The 19025-nt window shown below is 36.9% G+C and overlaps 1 protein-coding gene across 1 annotated transcript; it reads left to right on the top strand.

Moving 5' to 3' along the window:
* Positions 1–807: 807 nt before the first annotated feature.
* On the top strand, positions 808–17229 carry psme3ip1 (proteasome activator subunit 3 interacting protein 1). Its single transcript, XM_056478408.1, is given in 8 exon segments — positions 808–861; positions 863–914; positions 1027–1125; positions 3755–3877; positions 12465–12600; positions 13093–13166; positions 16438–16590; positions 16889–17229. Coding segments are annotated over 8 exon segments (696 nt in total). The 3' UTR covers positions 16894–17229.
* Positions 17230–19025: the final 1796 nt, after the last annotated feature.

Raw genomic sequence — 19025 nt, 5'->3', positions numbered from 1 at the left:
TGGGGTGTTCTCTTCATTGGCAGCTAAATTGTGGATTCCTACCCTCTGATATTCACAATGCAGAATCCCTGAGTATTTTTAAATCATCTCTTAAAACTTACTTTTTAGGGTAGCTTTAATTTGATTTTATTGGACTTTTATATAAGTTTTAGATCTGTTACTGTTTTTATTATTTTATGTGTTTTTTATTATTTTTATTATTACTTTTTGTGTCTTTTACTGCTGCACATTTTATGTCTATAAAGTGCCTTGAGATACTTTAAAAGGCACTGTATAAAATAAAATTTATTATTATTATTTATTTATTTAATTATTTATGATAACACATCTCTGCAAAGATTTTTCTTTCTTTGTAGGATCAATTGCTTTTACTGTTCAAATCCAACACAAGGGGGCAGTGTTTACATTTTCTTGTAGAATCTGTGATTTCTTAGTCAAAAAATATCTGTTAACCACTTGCTGGATCCATTAAATATCCCTGTATTTGAAGCTCCAAGCATATTGTGCTTAATGTAAACGAAATAATAATGAAATTAATAATTACATGCATATGATTTTCTGTTTAATAAGCTCTATAATTGTTTTGTGCTTGTCTCCTAATGTAATTTGTTCTGCATGAAACATGTGTGCAGTGTTTGTGACACTTTTCTTCTCTCTTAACAGAATCTACTGTCTTCATGAACCAACTACAGTGTTTTTCCTGATAATAAACAACCATTTAGGTGAGTTTTGGTGGCTGAAATCATCAATATATAGTGATTTTGTCACAATAATGTCAAATTGTGCATGTGTTGTGTAGGTTCTGCCATGGCAGACCTCAGCCGAAAGTTTGTGTCAGAGTCTGAACTCGACGAGAAACGGAAAAAAAAGGCAGGAAGAATGGGAGAAAGTCCGCAAGCCGGATGACCCAGAGGGTGAGACATTCATATCATTAGCAACAATCAAATCAAATAAATTAGCAAGAGACTTAATAATAGACATTAAAGCTCTCCAGATACATTTGCTCAAATTCTCGCTCTTCCACAGAGGTGCCCGAGGAAGAATATGACCCTCGATCTCTGTTTGAAAGGCTACAAGAGCAAAAGGACAAGAAGCAGGAAGAATATGAGGAGCAGTTCAAATTCAGTAAGCCCTCATACTGTTTTCCTCCTTTCTTTTCCCCCAAAAACAGATCTTTCAGATGGCACACATCACACAATCTCAGGGGGCTTGCCATTCCTGTCTATATGTGACCTCATTTTGGGGTTTATCTGTCACCGCTTGCGCAGAAGAATGCGTGTGTGTGCGTACACATGCAATGGTGTGTTGGAGCCTGTTGGTGGGTGTCTATGAGTGTGAACAGATGGGAGTGGTGGAGATCAGGAGCAGGTCTGTTCTTGCGGGTGCCGATGGGAGACTGGCATGATCTTAGCATCTCCGCTTCATCTCCGTATCCCTGGCGACAAACCCACTCTCCGGTCTCCCTAGCGACCACTGCTGCTGCTTCTATTGCCGTTGATTCTACGGGCCACATCCTCTTGATCTGCACGCGTGCTGGTCACATTCAAAGACAATAGTGGGTAATGTTTGTTAACGGGAGAGTTCAAAATTCACATTTCAAGTCCAAATATAAAAATTCTGTCATTTACTCAGCCTCCTCTTGCATTTCTTTCTAATGCTGAACACAGAAGATATTTTGAAGAATGGTGGAAGCTGATAGCCATTGACTATGGAAGTCAATGACTACTTTTTTTCATTTTTCGAAATACCTTCTTCAGAAAAAAAGAAGCTTATTAGGGTATTGAACCATTGAGTAATTTGAAGATGAGTAATTTTTTAACTATTTTTTTTAGAAATAGTATCATTGTTGGCGCTAGTGGTGTAGTGGTTAGTGCGTCGACACATGCACTCCGGTGCTCACAGCGACCTGAGTTTGATTCCGCCTCGCGGTTCTATGCCGATCCTTCCCCTCTCTCTGCTTCCCACACATTTCTGTCAATATTTTCTACTGTCCTATCCAGTAAAGGTGAAAACCCTGAAAAAAATATTATAAAAAAAAAGAAACAGACTCATTTATACAAGTCATGAAGGTTAAATAGATGAGTTTTACAGTTTTTGGGCCCTGTCATACACACGGCGCAATAAGGCGCAAGACGTGTTTTGCACGATTTGTTGCTATTTTCAGACCTGCGGAACCCTAATTTTCAAGGTTTGTGCCACATTGTTTAAATAGTAAATCCATTTGTGCCAATTCATAGACTCATGGGTGTGTTAAGGCACATTGTTGGCGTGTTGATATTTTGAGGAACTGAAATAGACCGCACCATTGACTAACTAAACGCAGGTCTAAATGCCAGTGCAGAGCACGTTAGTTATGGGCCTATGCAGGTCCGAACATGTACACATTGCTTAATACACAAAGGATGTAGAGCAATACACAAATATCTTTACATATTAAAACAATGTAAGTATTAAAATGTCACAAAAATTATTATTTTCTACATAAATATAAAAACACTACCTCCATGCCATGTCTCTTTTATAATATATAAAATGTTATTTATTAGATGCATATTTATATATTTTTAAATAAAAACAAGTTTAGATTTGTCCACCTGTCAAACGTGTGCATCACCTTATGGGGCATAAGAATATGACGTGTGTTTTGATATAACTCTGCTATGTAGGCTAATGGACGTCTTCAGTGGAGTGTGTACAACACCGTTTCCTTACTCTTCAAAGTAAAGGAGTAAAGTAGAAAGTAAAGAGGCCAAATGGAGGAGGCTCGTTCTTTATCCTCATTCTGCAGATGGTCTGTTTAACTGTTTTCTCACTAGTGAAGCATTCAGTTTTTCCACTTACAAAGTCTGTCATGTAAATAGCAAATGTGCCATGGTGCAACTCAACTGACTCTGGGAATGGGAGATGAGACTCTGATTGTTTCAATGCACATTATGCTCAAAATACACCCATAACTCAGGGCACAGAGCTTATCCATCCTTAAAACGGCAAAAGTGGATTGGGGCAAGACCTCAATGCTTTTGTGCCATGTGCTTTAGACTTTGCGCCTAGGTTGTTAAAAGCCCTTTGAGTCTATTCAGCAGTTCTCTGGGTCTGGTGGGAGCAGTAGCTTAGCGTACATCAATGAATCGGATTAGAGCATTGAATCTCTGTCAAAAATTTTAATAAAAAATATACTATTATTAATAGTTAAAAAGAGATTTACTTTTTCTGTAGTTACGTTTTCATTAAGACCAATGTCACTCGTATAGTTTCGAATGGGGAAGAGTGTAACGATCAATATGGTGAGTAAAGCCCGCCTTTTAGTACAGGAGCCAATCAGCGATCGCTATATATTGATGAGTCTCCGGGGGAGGGGCTCGAACCAGACATAAATTTCTGCAGATTTTGTGTGATTTAAACGTTTAGAAAATGAAACTAAAGACACAGTTGCGGATTAATTCTATTGTTGATTCCTAATATGAAATTTAATCTTAAGCTTGGCAAGGAAGTTAGTAGAGTTTGATGTTTCCCCATTCAAACAGAATGCCCGAGTATACTGCCCGAGAGGTGTGTCAAAGATGGCCGCCAAGTGAAATGACTTGCCTTAAAGGGCTTTGCTATTTTGTTATATCACACATTAAAGTTAATCTTCTACATGACAGTTTCTGGTCTTGCAGCATCACCAATATTGCAATGATTTTTAAAAGATGAATCACAACAGCACCATGTTAACAATGTTGATTTCAAGCTTGTTTTTTGTGTTCCTCCACAGAGAACATGGTTAAAGGCTTGGATGAAGACGAGACCAGTTTTCTTGATGAGGTCTCGCGGAAGCAGTCTCTAATAGAGAAACACAGACGGGAGGAGGACGCTCAGGAGATAAAAGAATACAGAATATCCTTTTGCACCTTAAAGCGTCTACAATATTACTGTCATGCAGCCGCTTGGGAAAATTGACGGCGAGTTTTGCTTTGGTGCCTGAGTCTGTCTCCACTTTCACCTTCGTTAAGCTGGTGGAAGAAGCTTCAGCTGTCAGGCGCATTGATAGCTGCTGAAAAGTAGACTTCTTGTACCTTGTTAGTGTAGCATGTTCTCAAACACAAGACAGCCCCAAGAGAAAGCTGATGCACAGACGATTCAGCGCTGCTTCCAAAAATTCACGCATGCTTGGCAAATGGCTTTGGGAAACCGTATCTGTGAGTACAGCTTAAAGCAGGTTATTTTACTTTACAGCTGGACATTTTAGGACTTGCCCTAAAAGAAACATTTCACAGCTGGGGTTTTAAATTGAAGACTTTTGTTAGACCAAGTAAATGAATAATTTGATGGGAAAACAATGTACTGGTTTCACTGAAAGGCCTTAGCCAAAGCCAGGACTAGGCTTTAGTTAAATTAGTACATTTAAGAAGCTTTTAGAAAATTAAAACATCATTAGTGTGCATCTTCTTGAAACAAAACAACAGCACTGACATATTTTAAGATAAATCAATCTTATTTAAAGATATAGTTCACCCAAAAATCACAATTCTGTCATTATTTAAGTAACCGTCACTTGTTTCAAACCCGTTTGAGTTTTTTTTTTTTTCCACAAAAAACACAAAGAAAGGTATACTGAAGAATGTTGTAACCATTAACATCCATATTAGGAGAAACTAATACTATGGAAGCCAATGGTTACACGTTTTCAACATTCTTCAAAATATCTACTTTTGTGATCAACAGAACAAGGAAAATCAAACAGCTTTCTGACAAGTGAAGGGGGAATAAATGATAACAGAATTTTCATTATTGAGTGAACTATCCTTTTAGGACTGCTCAAACATTCAATCCCGTCTGGGACTATCTTTAATCTTAGATTTAAGAAAACCAGCACGTGCAGTTTATGCATGTATTTAAAAAAAGGTAACATTCTGTAGTGCATTTAGTTATTGTTTAAAGCCATTTTTCAAATTCAGTCATCGTACAGTAGGCATCTTATATATTCTCATAAGTAAGGCCAGATGTTTTTTGCTATTTTTGCCATTTCTGCTGAGAATTTTGGTAAAAATCTGTGGAATTATTTTGGGAGTATCATAACTAAAACCTTAATATGTGAAATAAAAAGTAATATTTTTTTACTTTTATTTAACGTTTAAAATGCAAATCCCTTTATTTGGTGAACAAAGCAAGTCTCTCATATAACATATCTACTAAAAGGCAGAAAATATTACTGTACAAACTGTGTTGTACATAAATCAGATGAACATGATTTCATATTAGTCCATAATATTACTGTAATTTAAAAACTGAATAAATATAGATTTACACACATTTACTTAAGTAAATAAACAGAATCACTGATAGGCTAACAATCTGCGGAATTCTGCACGCAGATTCTGTGTGGGTCTACTCATAAGTAACATCCAGTCTAAACAGTCAAACTGTCATTGCGTTTAATGATATTATGTTTTTGGACACTTTTAATGCTTCTGTTCTGTACATGTTTGCTTCATTTATAAGCATCCATGTCTTGAGGTCAGTCTGATGCAATTTTCTATGCACAGTTTGATTGGATGAGAATCACAGGACTGATAATTCTACTTAGCCAATCACCGTAGACAATAAAAAATAAACATATGAAGTAGGAAAATAGCACAGTACCAACACAGAACTAAAAAGCACTCAAGTAAAAGTACACATTTTTAAACTATGTAAAATACAATTCCTGAGAAAAAACTACACTACTCAGTCATTTTCCTTTGGCTTAGTCCCTTATTTATCAGGGGTTGTCACAGCGGACTGAACCGCCAACTATTCCGGCAAATGTTTTACACAGCAGATGCCCTTCCAGACAAAACCCAGTACTGGGAAACATCCATACACTCTCGCATTCACGCACGCACTCACACTACGGCCAATTAAATTTATTCAATCCCAAAACCCATGCGAACATGGGAAGAACATGCAAACTTCACACAGAAATGCCAACTGGCCCAACCGGGACTTGAACCAGTGTTTTTCTTGCTGTGAGGCAACAGTGCTAAACAGTGCTAAGCCCTGCTACACTACTCAATTACATTAATTTGCGTATTTATAATTCATTACTTTACATCACTGAAGTTGAGGGAATATCTTCTCTGAATTTATATTTACAAGGCGCACACAATGAATTGTATAAGAAACACTTTGTGTTTGTTTTTCACCATTTCGTTGTTTCAAACCAGTGTATGTTTCTTTCTTCTCCTCAACACAGACCACGAAATGTAACAAAATAAAAAAAAGAAACACTTCCATAGTAGGAAAAGTATTATAGAGTTAATTATTACCACAAACTGTTTGGTCAACAATTATTCATTTTTTTCTTTTGTGTTTAGCAGAAGAAAGTCACTTAAACATGTTTAGAACAAGTGGAGAGTGAGTAACTGATGACAGAAGATTCATTTTTAGGTTAACTATTCCTTTTCCCTAGAAATGTGACGTATTGCCATATATAAACATATATAGAAAATTACTTTTAATATATTTGATCATAAATGTACATATTTGTAATTCCAGTGGCTGAAAAAATATAAATAAATGGCCATTTTGGCAATATGTTTCAATCATATGTTGCAAACAAAACTCGTTTTATATACAGTGCTCAGCATATATGAGTACACCCCTCACAAATCTCTCATTTCAAGAGTTCCCACTTAGATATGCTTGGCGTATAAAGCAGGTTTGGCATGCTGTCCCGGGAGAGAACCCTGAGCTCGGAGATATTTGAGCCCAGGGCTCCCGCCCGGTCGATAAGCATATCAGGAGATCCGAGATCAGGTAGGTCTCGAGAGCTCCCCCTTTTAGAAAAGGGAGGAAAAGGAGGAGAAGGGGTGGAAGGGGGGATTTTTCCAAACGAAGATAAAACATTAGGGGGAAAATGATCCATTTATAGTAAACTAGGATCAGTCTGATTGGATTATTACTGATTACAGATGAGTGGCCAGACGTGCTCAATCATATCACGTGCTCCTCTCGAAATTGGTTTATGAAACTTCACTTAAATCAATATCTTCTTTTGACCTTATTCTACAACGCGAAAGTGCGCTCGTTTTTGCGATTGTTTTAGGACTTCCGATTTAGCTGCCTATGGAAGAAAAGACTAGAAATAATAAACGGCAGAAAACGACCAAACTACTCGCTCTACAAACAAGTGTTTGCATGACTATACATAAAAAGTAAATAATATAATACGAAAAGATCAGTTTGCAACATCAAGCAGCAGAATGAGCTGTTTTTAACCTCTAAAAATGAATGGACGTGAATGAGACCGGAAGTTTCGAGCCAAAAAGATTCAAATGGCTGCGCCCACTCATACGCGGAGAATAAGGTAAATAGGATGCTTTACAATATTATATTTGTGCATATACATTAGATTAGTCAGTACTGAAGCCAAATCTGGAGCTAATCTAACAAAATAACTTACGATAATGGTTCAAAAATTAGTAGCCCAAATGTATATGTTATAGAAAAACAATAAATACAAATTTAAAAAGAGGATAAATCAAGAGTAGCAAAAAAAAATTTATGATTTAGTTAAAATTTTGTAGTTTGTAATTTATTTGAAATATTTTGCATGAATTTAATTGTATTATCTTTCAATTTCTAAATCTGTTTGGAGACTATAATAATATTTTAATAAATATATCTGTTTAATAAATCTGTTTTGTTCAAATGCACCAAAATATATATTACCCATATTCACTGAGAAATGGATAAAAATAGTCATTTTCAAAATGAGGTGTACTTAATTATGCTGCGCACTGTATGTGAAATCCAAACATGAACTTGAATGTCATATGTGATCTACATACAGTTTATCAGATTTCTATATGGGAAAGGCTTTCACCTAACATATGTTTACATTAAAGCTATTAAAAAGCAATGCAGTAGAACACAATTTGTCCTTTCTGTCACGTCAATGTCTCTCACTCAGCAGTGAGAACTGAAATCCACAACCACAGGAAAGAAAACACATAGTTTACCTGAGTTGTGGAAGTTGCACATTGTTGAATGTGATGCAATGTAACCATAAAGACGCATCATTGTGTCAACTTGTCATTGCTGCATGTACAACACTACATACATACAACCTTAGATGCTTTTCAGCTGTTTTTAAAATGAGCAGTTGGTTCAGAAACATGGTTTGAGTCTGAATTGAATCATGTTTTGCAGCAGTTTCATATAGATTTTTGTTTACTCTATAAAATCTGACATTTCTGTCAAGTCGCAAATAAAAAAAGTTATTTGGAGATTTATTTATTTTTTGTTTTCTGAAAATGACATTTTTGGTAAGAATGACAAAAGTTTTCATTTGTTGACATTACAAAACTATCTGGATTATTTCACCAAATATTGATTTCTTAAGTCTTCTGAAGTTAAAACATTGGAGGAACATTGGTACTAACAGCAAGAGGGGCGTGGTTAAGGTTAGTGTCGTCAACAGGGAAGGACTGCCACTCTAAACACAGAAGCAAATGATCAGACTTTGATTGAAGATTACCAAAACAAACGTTTCTCTTTAGTGAATTAACTTGCATGGATTCATTGCTTTCCCAAAGAATAAAAATGTGGCCAGTTTAAAGATGTGATGTCATTTCTAAAAACTAGAAAATATCAAATACACACTAAGGGGTTCAGTGGACAGGTTTTATACTTACTGGTTACCTATTTTATCATGTTTTAAAAATCTGAAAGAATTACCCAGCTGTTAAATGATATGTATATCTCTCTGCATCCCCTGCATATTGGTCAGAATAACAGAAGTGTTCATTTGTTGGCATTACAAAAAAATCAGGGTTATTCCACCAAATATTGATTTCTTAAGTCTTCTGAAAGTAAATGATTGGTATTGTGTTGTCTACAAAAATTATATAAGTATGCCTGAAAACATGGCAACCTTTTCTTCATGTTACGCCAAACAACAGCATTTTTATTTTAAATTTGATAGAAAATGTCATCAGTAGTTTACAGTATAAAACAAATATTATCTCGCTAAAAAACAAATACAACTTTTAAACTTTGATATAATATAAGTGGTCTCTTAATTTCCCCCAATATATATGTATATAATCATTTAAAGTCAAATATACTACTAACTTTTTTAGATATATTTCCCAAATGATGTTTAACAGTTTCCCAGTGATAGGTTGCAGCTGGAAGGGCATCTGCTGCGTAAAACATATGCTCGATAAATTGGCGGTCCATTCCTCTGTGGTGACCCCAGATAAATAAAGGGACTAAGCCGAAAAGAAAATGAATGAATGGATGTTTAATAGAGCAGGGAATTTATCACAGTATTTCCTATAATATTATTTCTTCTGGAGAAAGTCTTATTTGTTTTATTTCTACTAGAATAAGAGCAGTTGAAAATTTTTTAGACCATTTTAACCCATTAGAACCCACTGTGACGCGGGTGTCACAAACAATTGTGATTATCTGGAAAGGTCTTTTTAAAGAATTATCCTTCATTTTCAACTCGGGACGTCTTAAAGTGACATATAAGTAACATCCAGGTTCAGTCGCGTGAGAATGTGTGCATTGTAATATTATTGTGCGTCAATTTTATTAGCCATCTCAAACCTTTTTTTTCAGTTGTCTATGAACAAACCATTGTTATACTTGCCTAATTTTTTTTTTAACAATGTTTTTTATTAATTTTTGTTACGAAACTCCCATGAACATTACAGGAAATAAATTTTTATATCATTACAAAATAGACTTTCCCACCCCTACACCCCCTCCTCCTCCCCTCCCAAAAAGTTACAAAAAAATTAAATAATAATAAATAAATAAAAATAAATAAATAAATTATAAAAAATAAAATAATAATAAAAAAATAAAATAATAATAATATATACAAATACAGAAAAATAAAGTAAAACTACAGATTACAGAATATCCTTCACAAATGTAAATCAAAATTAAATAAACAAATTGGAATGCAAATTGGAATCATTTTTACATACCATTCCACTCTATCTATTTACAAATTGCATAAAAGGGGACCACACCTTTTTAAAGACCTCTGCTTTACCTCTTATTGCATATGTTAATTTTTCAAGTGCAAGGTTATTAGTCATTTCTTTAATCCACTGTGAAAGAACAGGTCTCTGGATGTTTTTCCATACTAAAGCAATCACACGTTTAGCTTGTATTATACTTGCCTAATTAACCTAGATAATTAAAATGCACATTAAGCTGAACCTTGAATAATGTATCTTGAATAATATCTAGTCAAATATTATTTACTGTCATCATGGCAAAGATAAAATAAATCAGTTATTAGAAATGAGTTATTAAAACTATTATGTTTAGAAATGTGCTGAAAAAAATCTCTTTGTTAAACAGAAATTGGGTAAATTAATTTAAAAGAATTCAGATTTAACAGGAGGGCTAATACTTCTTTATACACCACATTTGATCACATTAGCTTGTTTTTGTTGTGTTGAACTTTTGCTCAAACAACAAGTGTTTATCATATCACACCATCGATTTCTCATCATGAAACTGCCATGGCCTTTCTCTTCTGCCAATCAGGTATGACTGTAGATGGAAGGTTGGAGGATGCGTTGTCGTGGCAACTGAACCCTTTCTCAGGGCTTGATAACTGCATCTAAAAGCACCGCTGAGAGCCATGATCTGCAGCACAGCACAGTACAGTACCGTGCCCTCATTCTGCTCAATCTGCCTCTCATGGAGGCACCAAATTGCCTTACCTGTAAGTGTGTCGCTTTTTTAGGCCATCCCTATGAGAAAAAGGAAGTAGGTTTGATTTCTGTGGTGACTTTCATGAGCGCTTGCCCTCTTTATCTTAGCTTCCTCAAAGTCTGTGGTTTTTGTTCTTTTTTCTGCTTCTAAAGTTGTCTTAGTTTATGAGAAAAGAAAAAAAATTAATACTGTGTCAAGTGGTTCACCACAACAGCATAGATGATAAGAAGCTTGATGTGTGTTTCTGTTACGTTTTGTTAAAAGTTTAAAGTCTATGTGAAATGAAAGTTGCTGAGACTTTTATATTAGTATGTTAATGTACTTGTAACTGAAGTGTAATATTGAGCTTTGTACATCATTCCCTCATAGCAAACTAACAGTAAGAGGGGCATGGACAAAAGTCTTGTCGTTGATCCCAGTTGTAAGAGCAACAAATAATAACTTGATTTCTTGTTGATCATTTGCAAAAGTGGCAGATGGTAGATTTTTCCAATGAATCATCTGTTGAACTGCATCCCAATCAACACAAATACTGCAGAAAACCTATTGGAAACCTGCACAAACTCAAGATTCTCACAGAATCAGTCAAGTTTGGTGAAGAAAAAATCATGGTTTGGGGTTACATTCAGTAATGGGGGTGTGCGAGAGATCTGCAGAGTGGATGGCAACATCAAGAGCCTGAGGTATCAAGACAATTGTGCTGCCCATTACATTACAAACCACTGGAGAGGGCAAATTCTTCAGCAGGATAGTGCTTCTTCTCATACTTCAGCCTCCACATCAAAGATCCTGAAAGCAAAGAAGGTCATTGTGCTCCAGGATTGGCCAGCCCAGTTACCAGACATGAACATTATTGAGCATGTCTGGGGTAAGATGGAGGAGGCATTGAAGATGAATCTAAAGAAACTTGATGAACTCTGGGAGTCCTGCAAGAACGCTTTCTTTGTCATTCCAGATGACTTTATTAATAAGTGATTTGAGTCATTGCAGAGATGTATGGATGCAGTCCTCCAAGCTGATGGGAGTCATACACAATATTAATTCTTTTTTCCACTGCATCATGACTTTATATTCTATACTGTACATTATTTCTGTTAAGTGACAAGACTTTTGTTTAGCAAAGTCAGAACTTACTGTCCTAATTAAATAAATAAAAATCAAGGCATGATCATATTTTATTTTGTTAAATAAGTGTAATCTAGAAGCTTTTGCCTTTAAAATGAGCCACTTCTGATGCCAAATGATCTACAAGAAGTCAAGTTGCTTGAATAGGCGACAAGACTTTTGTCAGGTAGTGTACATGCTAAGGGCTTCGGTAAAAAGGTTTTATACTTAAATAGGGAACCTACTTAATAATATTTTATCATATTTAATAATCTGTATATATCTTTGTATCGCCTCCATGTTTTGTCTTTAGTTTGTCTTTCGAAATGTTTTCTTCCTTCTTTTATGTAATTTTTATTTTATTTATTTATTATGTTACAACATGCACGACTCAAGACTATGTGTTTAATTTATTTGACCCTAATTATTTCCTTAAGCTTCCTTGGGATGTCCAGGTCTTGGGGGTGGGTTGTTGAAACAAATATAGAAAGAAGGAAACTGTAATGTTTACTGATTTATTCAATGTAAATTTTCTTTGTCTTCTATAGGAAAAGCAGTAAGAATTTTTGCTAGCTCAAAACTCATTGTAAATTGTGGTTTTACACAGACTTTAATTATCAATGTCAGTGATTTGTCCTTAAATGAAGCCCACAGCGCTCTGCAGAAGCTGGCAGCCACCGATAGCCAGAAGAAGGAGTCAGAGAAAAAAGCAGGACCCAAACCTTCAGAGCACAAGACCAGTCACCTGTCACAGGCCCACCTGCTTGCTGGAGCAGTCAAACGACGCAGGTATGATGAAAAGGAAGAAATCCTTCCTGGAGGGCCTCTGACTAGCAGAGATTAGCATCAAGCCTAATTAAGAGTCAATTTTCTAGATATTGTTGTCCTTTACTGATAATCCAATATACTTTATGACAATTATAATTGGTAATGTTATCTGGATTACAGATTTCAGGTTATGTAATGTGGCTACGGTTTTTTAACCCTACTTTTAGATTTTTTTTTTCAATATTTTATACCATATTAATGTCTTTCAGATCGCAAGCATAATAAATTGTAATATAATCTCATTACAAGGACTTTTTACATTATTGTGATCTGATTACATAATCCAGACACTTTGCATTGTTTATACGCTGGGTGAAAACCTCCAGGCAAGTTTATTTTAGGTGGTTGGAACTAAACTTTGCATTTAACTTACATAATGTATTTAAACCTGTAGATGTCTGAGGCGGCATAATCTTTAGGTGCAATTATCCGTTTGATTTTTGTCTTTCGCAGCTCATCTCAGTCCTCAGAAGGGAGTAAAAAGCAGAAAACAGAGGAGACGGTAACAGGCAATGGCAGTCAGACAGGTGAGCAGATTAGTGTAGTGTTATTTGAATTTTGTGCTGTGATTATGCACTGTAAAGATGATCTGACACAAAGTTTTGACTACGAATCTTTTTATGCTACTTTAACTTATTTTATTAAGATAACCTGTTTAAATTATGTTTTTAAGTTATGCAGAGTTTAACTAAACAGTTTAGTCAGTTTGATTGATATAAGTTGAGAGTACTGAAAAGTTCATTTGATTTAACTAAAAGAGCTAAATGTATTTTGACAGTGTGGTGTGTTCACACTTGACCGGTTCATATGTTGACACACACCTTTAATTTGTGCACACTTACTATGTACAATCACATTTAGCCTAAGACACAGCCTTGTTTTTAGATGTTCTGTATATTTGTAGCAATATACACATCATAAAGCTGTGTACTTTTTCATTTTTATGGTTTGCTCTTAAAAATGACAGTGTGGATGCTAAAATATATACCAAGCCTAAGTATATCCTTTTATCTGAGTCAAATGAACACAATAACTTAAGTAATAGTGTGAACACACCATACACCTTATTGTATTTACACCACTTTATAAAACAGACAGTTGCTTGAAAGTTCCGGATAGTCCTTGTTTAAAGCTGTTATATAACACTCTACAAACACACACCTGTGACTGTTGCTTGGCAACGATTCTAGTATCAGTACTGAGCCACAGGATCTGTTTTATTTAGTGAAATCGTTCTACGTATATGGAATAAACATATTATAAAAGCAATAATCCCTGTGGTTTACAGATTTTATGACAGATACGGGAGCTTTAATAAATGGCCTGTAGCTGTTATAAAATCACAGTAAACTAGGCTGCATGATACTGGAAATATCTAACATTGCAATATGTAATATTTTTAACATTGCAATATAAAATATTTTTATATTTTGCGATATAAATACAATTTCTCTAGACAAGTTGAATAGCTATTTGGAAAGAATGTATAGTTTTGGAGATCGACCTTCCTGCAAAGTTCAGCTCCAACCCTGATCAAACACACCTGAACCAATTAATTAGGACCTGAGCAGCACTTGATAATTACAGGCAGGTGTGTTTGATATGGTTTGTAACAGAAATCTGCAGGAAGGTCGATCCCCAGGAACAGGGTTGGTCACGCCTGCTCTACAGGTATAGAGAAATTCAATAAAGAAAAAGATACGATTTATATAAACAGCCTTATATAAGTTTGAGTCGTCGACGACCTTGAGTCATCAGGTATACAGAACTGAATAATCAAATGTAAAATAATACTGCAGAGTCTTTTTCATAAACAATTCAATAGAATTTATAGTTATTCATTTGCCATGTTAGAAACAGTTCAATTTCTTAGACCTGAATGCTTTTAAAAACCCTCACAGTCCTCAAAAAACACTTGGGAAATGATCAGATAAAAATCCAGACTCAACATTGGGTATCCTCGCGATGTGACTATTGCGATTGTTCACATTGCAATATTGATGCTGAAACTATATAATGTGCAGCCCTACTGTAAACCACAGCTTCATTGGGCTTTGGTGTATTTAGTTTTGGGGTAACTGTACATAACCTCACTTATTATTACATTAAAATTATTTACAAAAACATAAAACTCCATTTTGAATAATTTTCATAAACGTGGGAAAACATGCTAACGCTAACGAACTCTTCAAAAGTAAAATAAGAAAAGTGTTATTGACCGTTAGAAATGGCAGATTGATTAGCCATTGCGTATTAACCTGCCAAATTAGATGTGAAATGCACCCAAAAGGGTGTAAACGAAGGTCGGAGAAATTTCCAAATGGGCTGGTCAGCTCCGAGTGGGTGCGACTTGAGCTCCAAGTAGGCTCTACACACCTCCAGGAGTTTTCCTTTATTTAATGTCTTGTACATGACAGAGAGTCCAAACTTTAGTCTTTTATGAATGTCTACACCTACCCCAGGGGTGCCCAATCCTGTTCCTGGAGATCTAACTTCCTGCAGAGTTCAGCTGCATACCTTGATCAAACACATGTCTTTAATTATCAAGTGCTTCTTCAGATCCTGCTTGGTTGGTTTAGATGTGTTTGAGGGTCGGAGCTGAACTCTGCTAGAAGGTAGATCTCCAGGAGCAGGATTGGGCACCTCTGACCTACCCCAACCCTAAACCCAACCTCACAGTAACCTGTTGTGTTTTCATAACATTTACTACACCTACACTAACCCAAAACCCAACCTACTTTAGGCGTAAGTCTCTCCCACTTGGAGGTCATCCAGCCTTCTTGAGGTGTAGTCCCTCCCACTGCAGTGATGCTTACTTGGAGAAGGGTATAAACGGAGATCGGTTGCCAGCTCCAAATGGGCTGTTCAGCTCAGAGTGGGTGGTGCTTGAGCTCCAAGTGGGCTGTACAAAAATCCTGCCGTTTTCCTTTTTAATGTCTTGTGCATGACACTGATTCCAACCTTTAGGGTTTGTGAATGTCTACACCCACCCCTGGGGTGCCCAATCCTGTTACTGGAGATCTACCTTCCTGCAGAGTTCAGCTGCAACCTTGATTAAAACACACCTGTTTTTAATTACCAAATGCTCCTTCAGATCCCTAGTTGGTTTACTGGTGTTTGATGATTGGAGCTGAACTTTGCAGGAAGTAGATCACTAGGGGCAGGATTGGTCACCCCTGAACTAGCCCAACTGTAAATCCAACCTCACAGTAACCTGTTGTGTTTTAATAACGTCTACTACACCTATACTGACCCTAAACTCAGCCTACTTTTGGCGCAAGCCCCTCCCAAAACCCAACCTACTTTCGGCATAAGTCCCTCCCACTTGAAGGTCATCCAGCGTTTCTTGCGGTGTAATCCCTCCCACTTGGAGGTCTCCGGGCTGCAGCGATGCTTACTTGGAGAAGGGTATAAAGGTCAGCTCCTAATGGGCTGGTCAGCTCAGAGTGGGTGGGACTTGAGCTCCAAGTTGGCTGTACACACCTCCTGAAGTTTACCTTTTGTTAATGTTTTGTACATGACATGGAGTCCAACCTTTTTTTTCTGAATGTCTACACCCACCCCAACCTTAAACCCAACCTCTCAGTAACTTCTTGTGTTTTAATAATGTCTACTACACCTACACTAACCCTAAACCCAGCCTACTTGTGGCATAAGTCCCTCCCACTTGCAGGTTATCCAGCCTACTTGTGCTGTAAGTCCCTCCCTCTTGTAGGTGTCCGGACTGCAGTGATGCCTACTTGAATGCACCAGAGACTGCGTGCGCTCTACGTGCGTGTGTTTGTTTTGTGTTCTCAGAGCAGAAGAGCGTGGACCCCAAATCCCCCAGCGCGGGTGCAAACCGCTCCGGCGTCCTCCACCTGCCCTCGGCAGCCGTGTGTGTGGGGATCCTCCCAGGGCTCGGCGCATACTCGGGCAGCAGCGACTCCGAGTCCAGCAGCGACCTCGAAGGTAGCGTGGACGAGATTGGCTCCATAAAGCGCCACAGGCTCTTCAGATAGACACACTGACAGATCACACTCACTCACTCACTATCTCTCCTTCACCTTCTCAGCGGCGCGGAGCACAAATCATTAGCTAAAGCCATTTAGCCGTAGGTATTACTTCAGTTTGGAATTAAGTCTGTGTTTGGTTATTTGCTTGATGTTTATTAAAGGCCGTAATGTTAACTTCTATTGTGGTTGTTGATGTCTTGTGCTCTCAAAACATGACACTTCCCCCATCCTCCTCCATATTACATTCCATACAGTTTAAACCCCCGGCAGCTTAACCTGGTGACGCACCTTCCCATCTACCCTTGCGGTTTCTGCAGAGCTCTAGTGGTCAACGGGACACTGACTGACTGCTGCGGATCAAGAAGACATGAAACATTTAGTCCGAAACCATCACAGGACAAAGCAGACATGTTTAAACGGCTTGGTTTGATTTTTTGCGTTTCTTTCTTGTTTATGTTTTTAAGATGAAATGCTGCAATGCTAAGAATGCTGGATTTTTCATGAACTCTGCTCTATCAGGGCACGAAACCTTGTGTTTGTTCGCTGGAATATAACCAGTGATGACAGAATGGACAATAAAAGTGTTTCAAATGTGTTGGGCTTTTTTCCTTTCTTTATTTTACTGATGTAAAACGGCACAGGCCATTATAGTGAGTCATTTTAAGAGAGCGAAACTGAATATTCAGGAAGGAAAATGGAATGAATTGTGAAAAATCTCCATATGAGAATGGAGCCAGACTTGAATGAGTTTGTAGTTAATTGTGGAGAGCTGCTCCACTCCGTGAGCCACATTTGTACATAATTCGTGTGGCTGAAGAATAAATTTACTCCTGAAATCATTTCTGATTATTATTATTTAAATGTGCAGGTTTTTTTGCTAATGAAAGTAAAAGTAGCCTGTTCCAGTGTTCTATATAAATATTTAATATTAATGTGGGCAAAAAGGCATGCAAACAAACTCTTCAAAAGTAAAATAAGGAAAGTGTTATTGGCCATTAGAAACGTATTGATTAGCCATTGCATATTAACCTGCCACATTAGATGTGAAATGCACCGAGAAGGGTATAAACGGAGGTCAGGCGCCAGCTCCAAATGGGCTGGTCAGCTCAGAATGGGTGTGACTTGAGCTCCATGTGGGCTGTAAACACCTTCTGGAGTTTTTATTTTATTTAATGCATAGGTCTCGATTCCTGGAGAGCCACAGCTCTGCACTGTTTATCTCCAACCCTAATCAAACACAGCTGATCTAGTATTGTGTAGTAGTCTTGAACGCCTTGATTAGTTGGATCAGCTGTGTTTGATTAGGGTTGGAGCAAAACTGCAGAGCTGCAGCCCTCCAGGAATTGAGTTTGAGACCTCTGATTAAAGCTGCGGTCACACCAGAGTTTGTGTGTGCGAAATTCTGTCGTGCGGCGCTGCGAAAAGGGGCGGGATTAAACAAGATGATTAGACATTAAAAAAAGCGAGCGATTGCTTTATGTTTTAAATTTCTGCCCAGAGAGGTCATGTTTTCATCCTCGATTGGTCTCACGCAGTCAAGTGATGCGATTTCGCAGGTCAGAGTTTACCAAGTTTGAACTTTGCACCGCAGCGTGCATATGAATGGAAGTCTATGGCAGGAAAAGCCCAGTGTGACCGCAGCTTTAATGTCTTATACATGACACGTAGTCCAATCCTTTAGTGTTTTATGAATGTCTACACTTAGTCCAACCTCATAGTAACCTGCTGTGTTTTAATAATGCCTACTACACCTACACTAACCCTAAACCCAGCCTACTTTCGGCATAAGTCCCTCACACTTGAAGGTCATCCAGCCTATTACCGGTGTAATCCCTCCCAACTGATGGTCTCCGGTCTGCAGCGATGCCTATTTGTATGCACCACATGTGGTGATGCTGTTTTGTTTTTTACAATGGAGAGGGAGAACATGTTGGATTGTTCTTTAAATATGATATGATCTTTGACTAAGTGCTGGAAGCCAGTGATATTTTATGAATATTTAAGGATAGTAGTTTCAGTTAAAAATGTTCATTACTGAAAAAAAAAATTATTCATAGGAATTAATTTTTTTTAAGGTATTGGTTGTAAACTATTTATATGGGCTGAATTTAAATGAATTAAGTTGAACATTACTAAATTTAATTTGTTTAAATTCAGCCCATATTAATTGTTTGCAACAATTTTGCAATTTTTTTTCAGTGTACTATACAAAAAAAACTCATACTCTAAAGTGCTTCCCACAGGTTTGAAATATACCGTAGCCCATCGCTCATAATAGTTAACTACATGGGACAAAAAAAAAAGTATTTCTATCCATTTTTTTATTTATGATAACGCTGTTATACACTGCTTATTTATTAGTCGTTTAATTTTCTTATGCTGCTGAAATTG

This window comes from Danio aesculapii, chromosome 18, assembly GCF_903798145.1.
Source record: "Danio aesculapii chromosome 18, fDanAes4.1, whole genome shotgun sequence".
NCBI classification, from domain to species: domain Eukaryota; kingdom Metazoa; phylum Chordata; class Actinopteri; order Cypriniformes; family Danionidae; genus Danio; species Danio aesculapii.
This window is presented reverse-complemented; position numbering and strand designations above follow the sequence as displayed.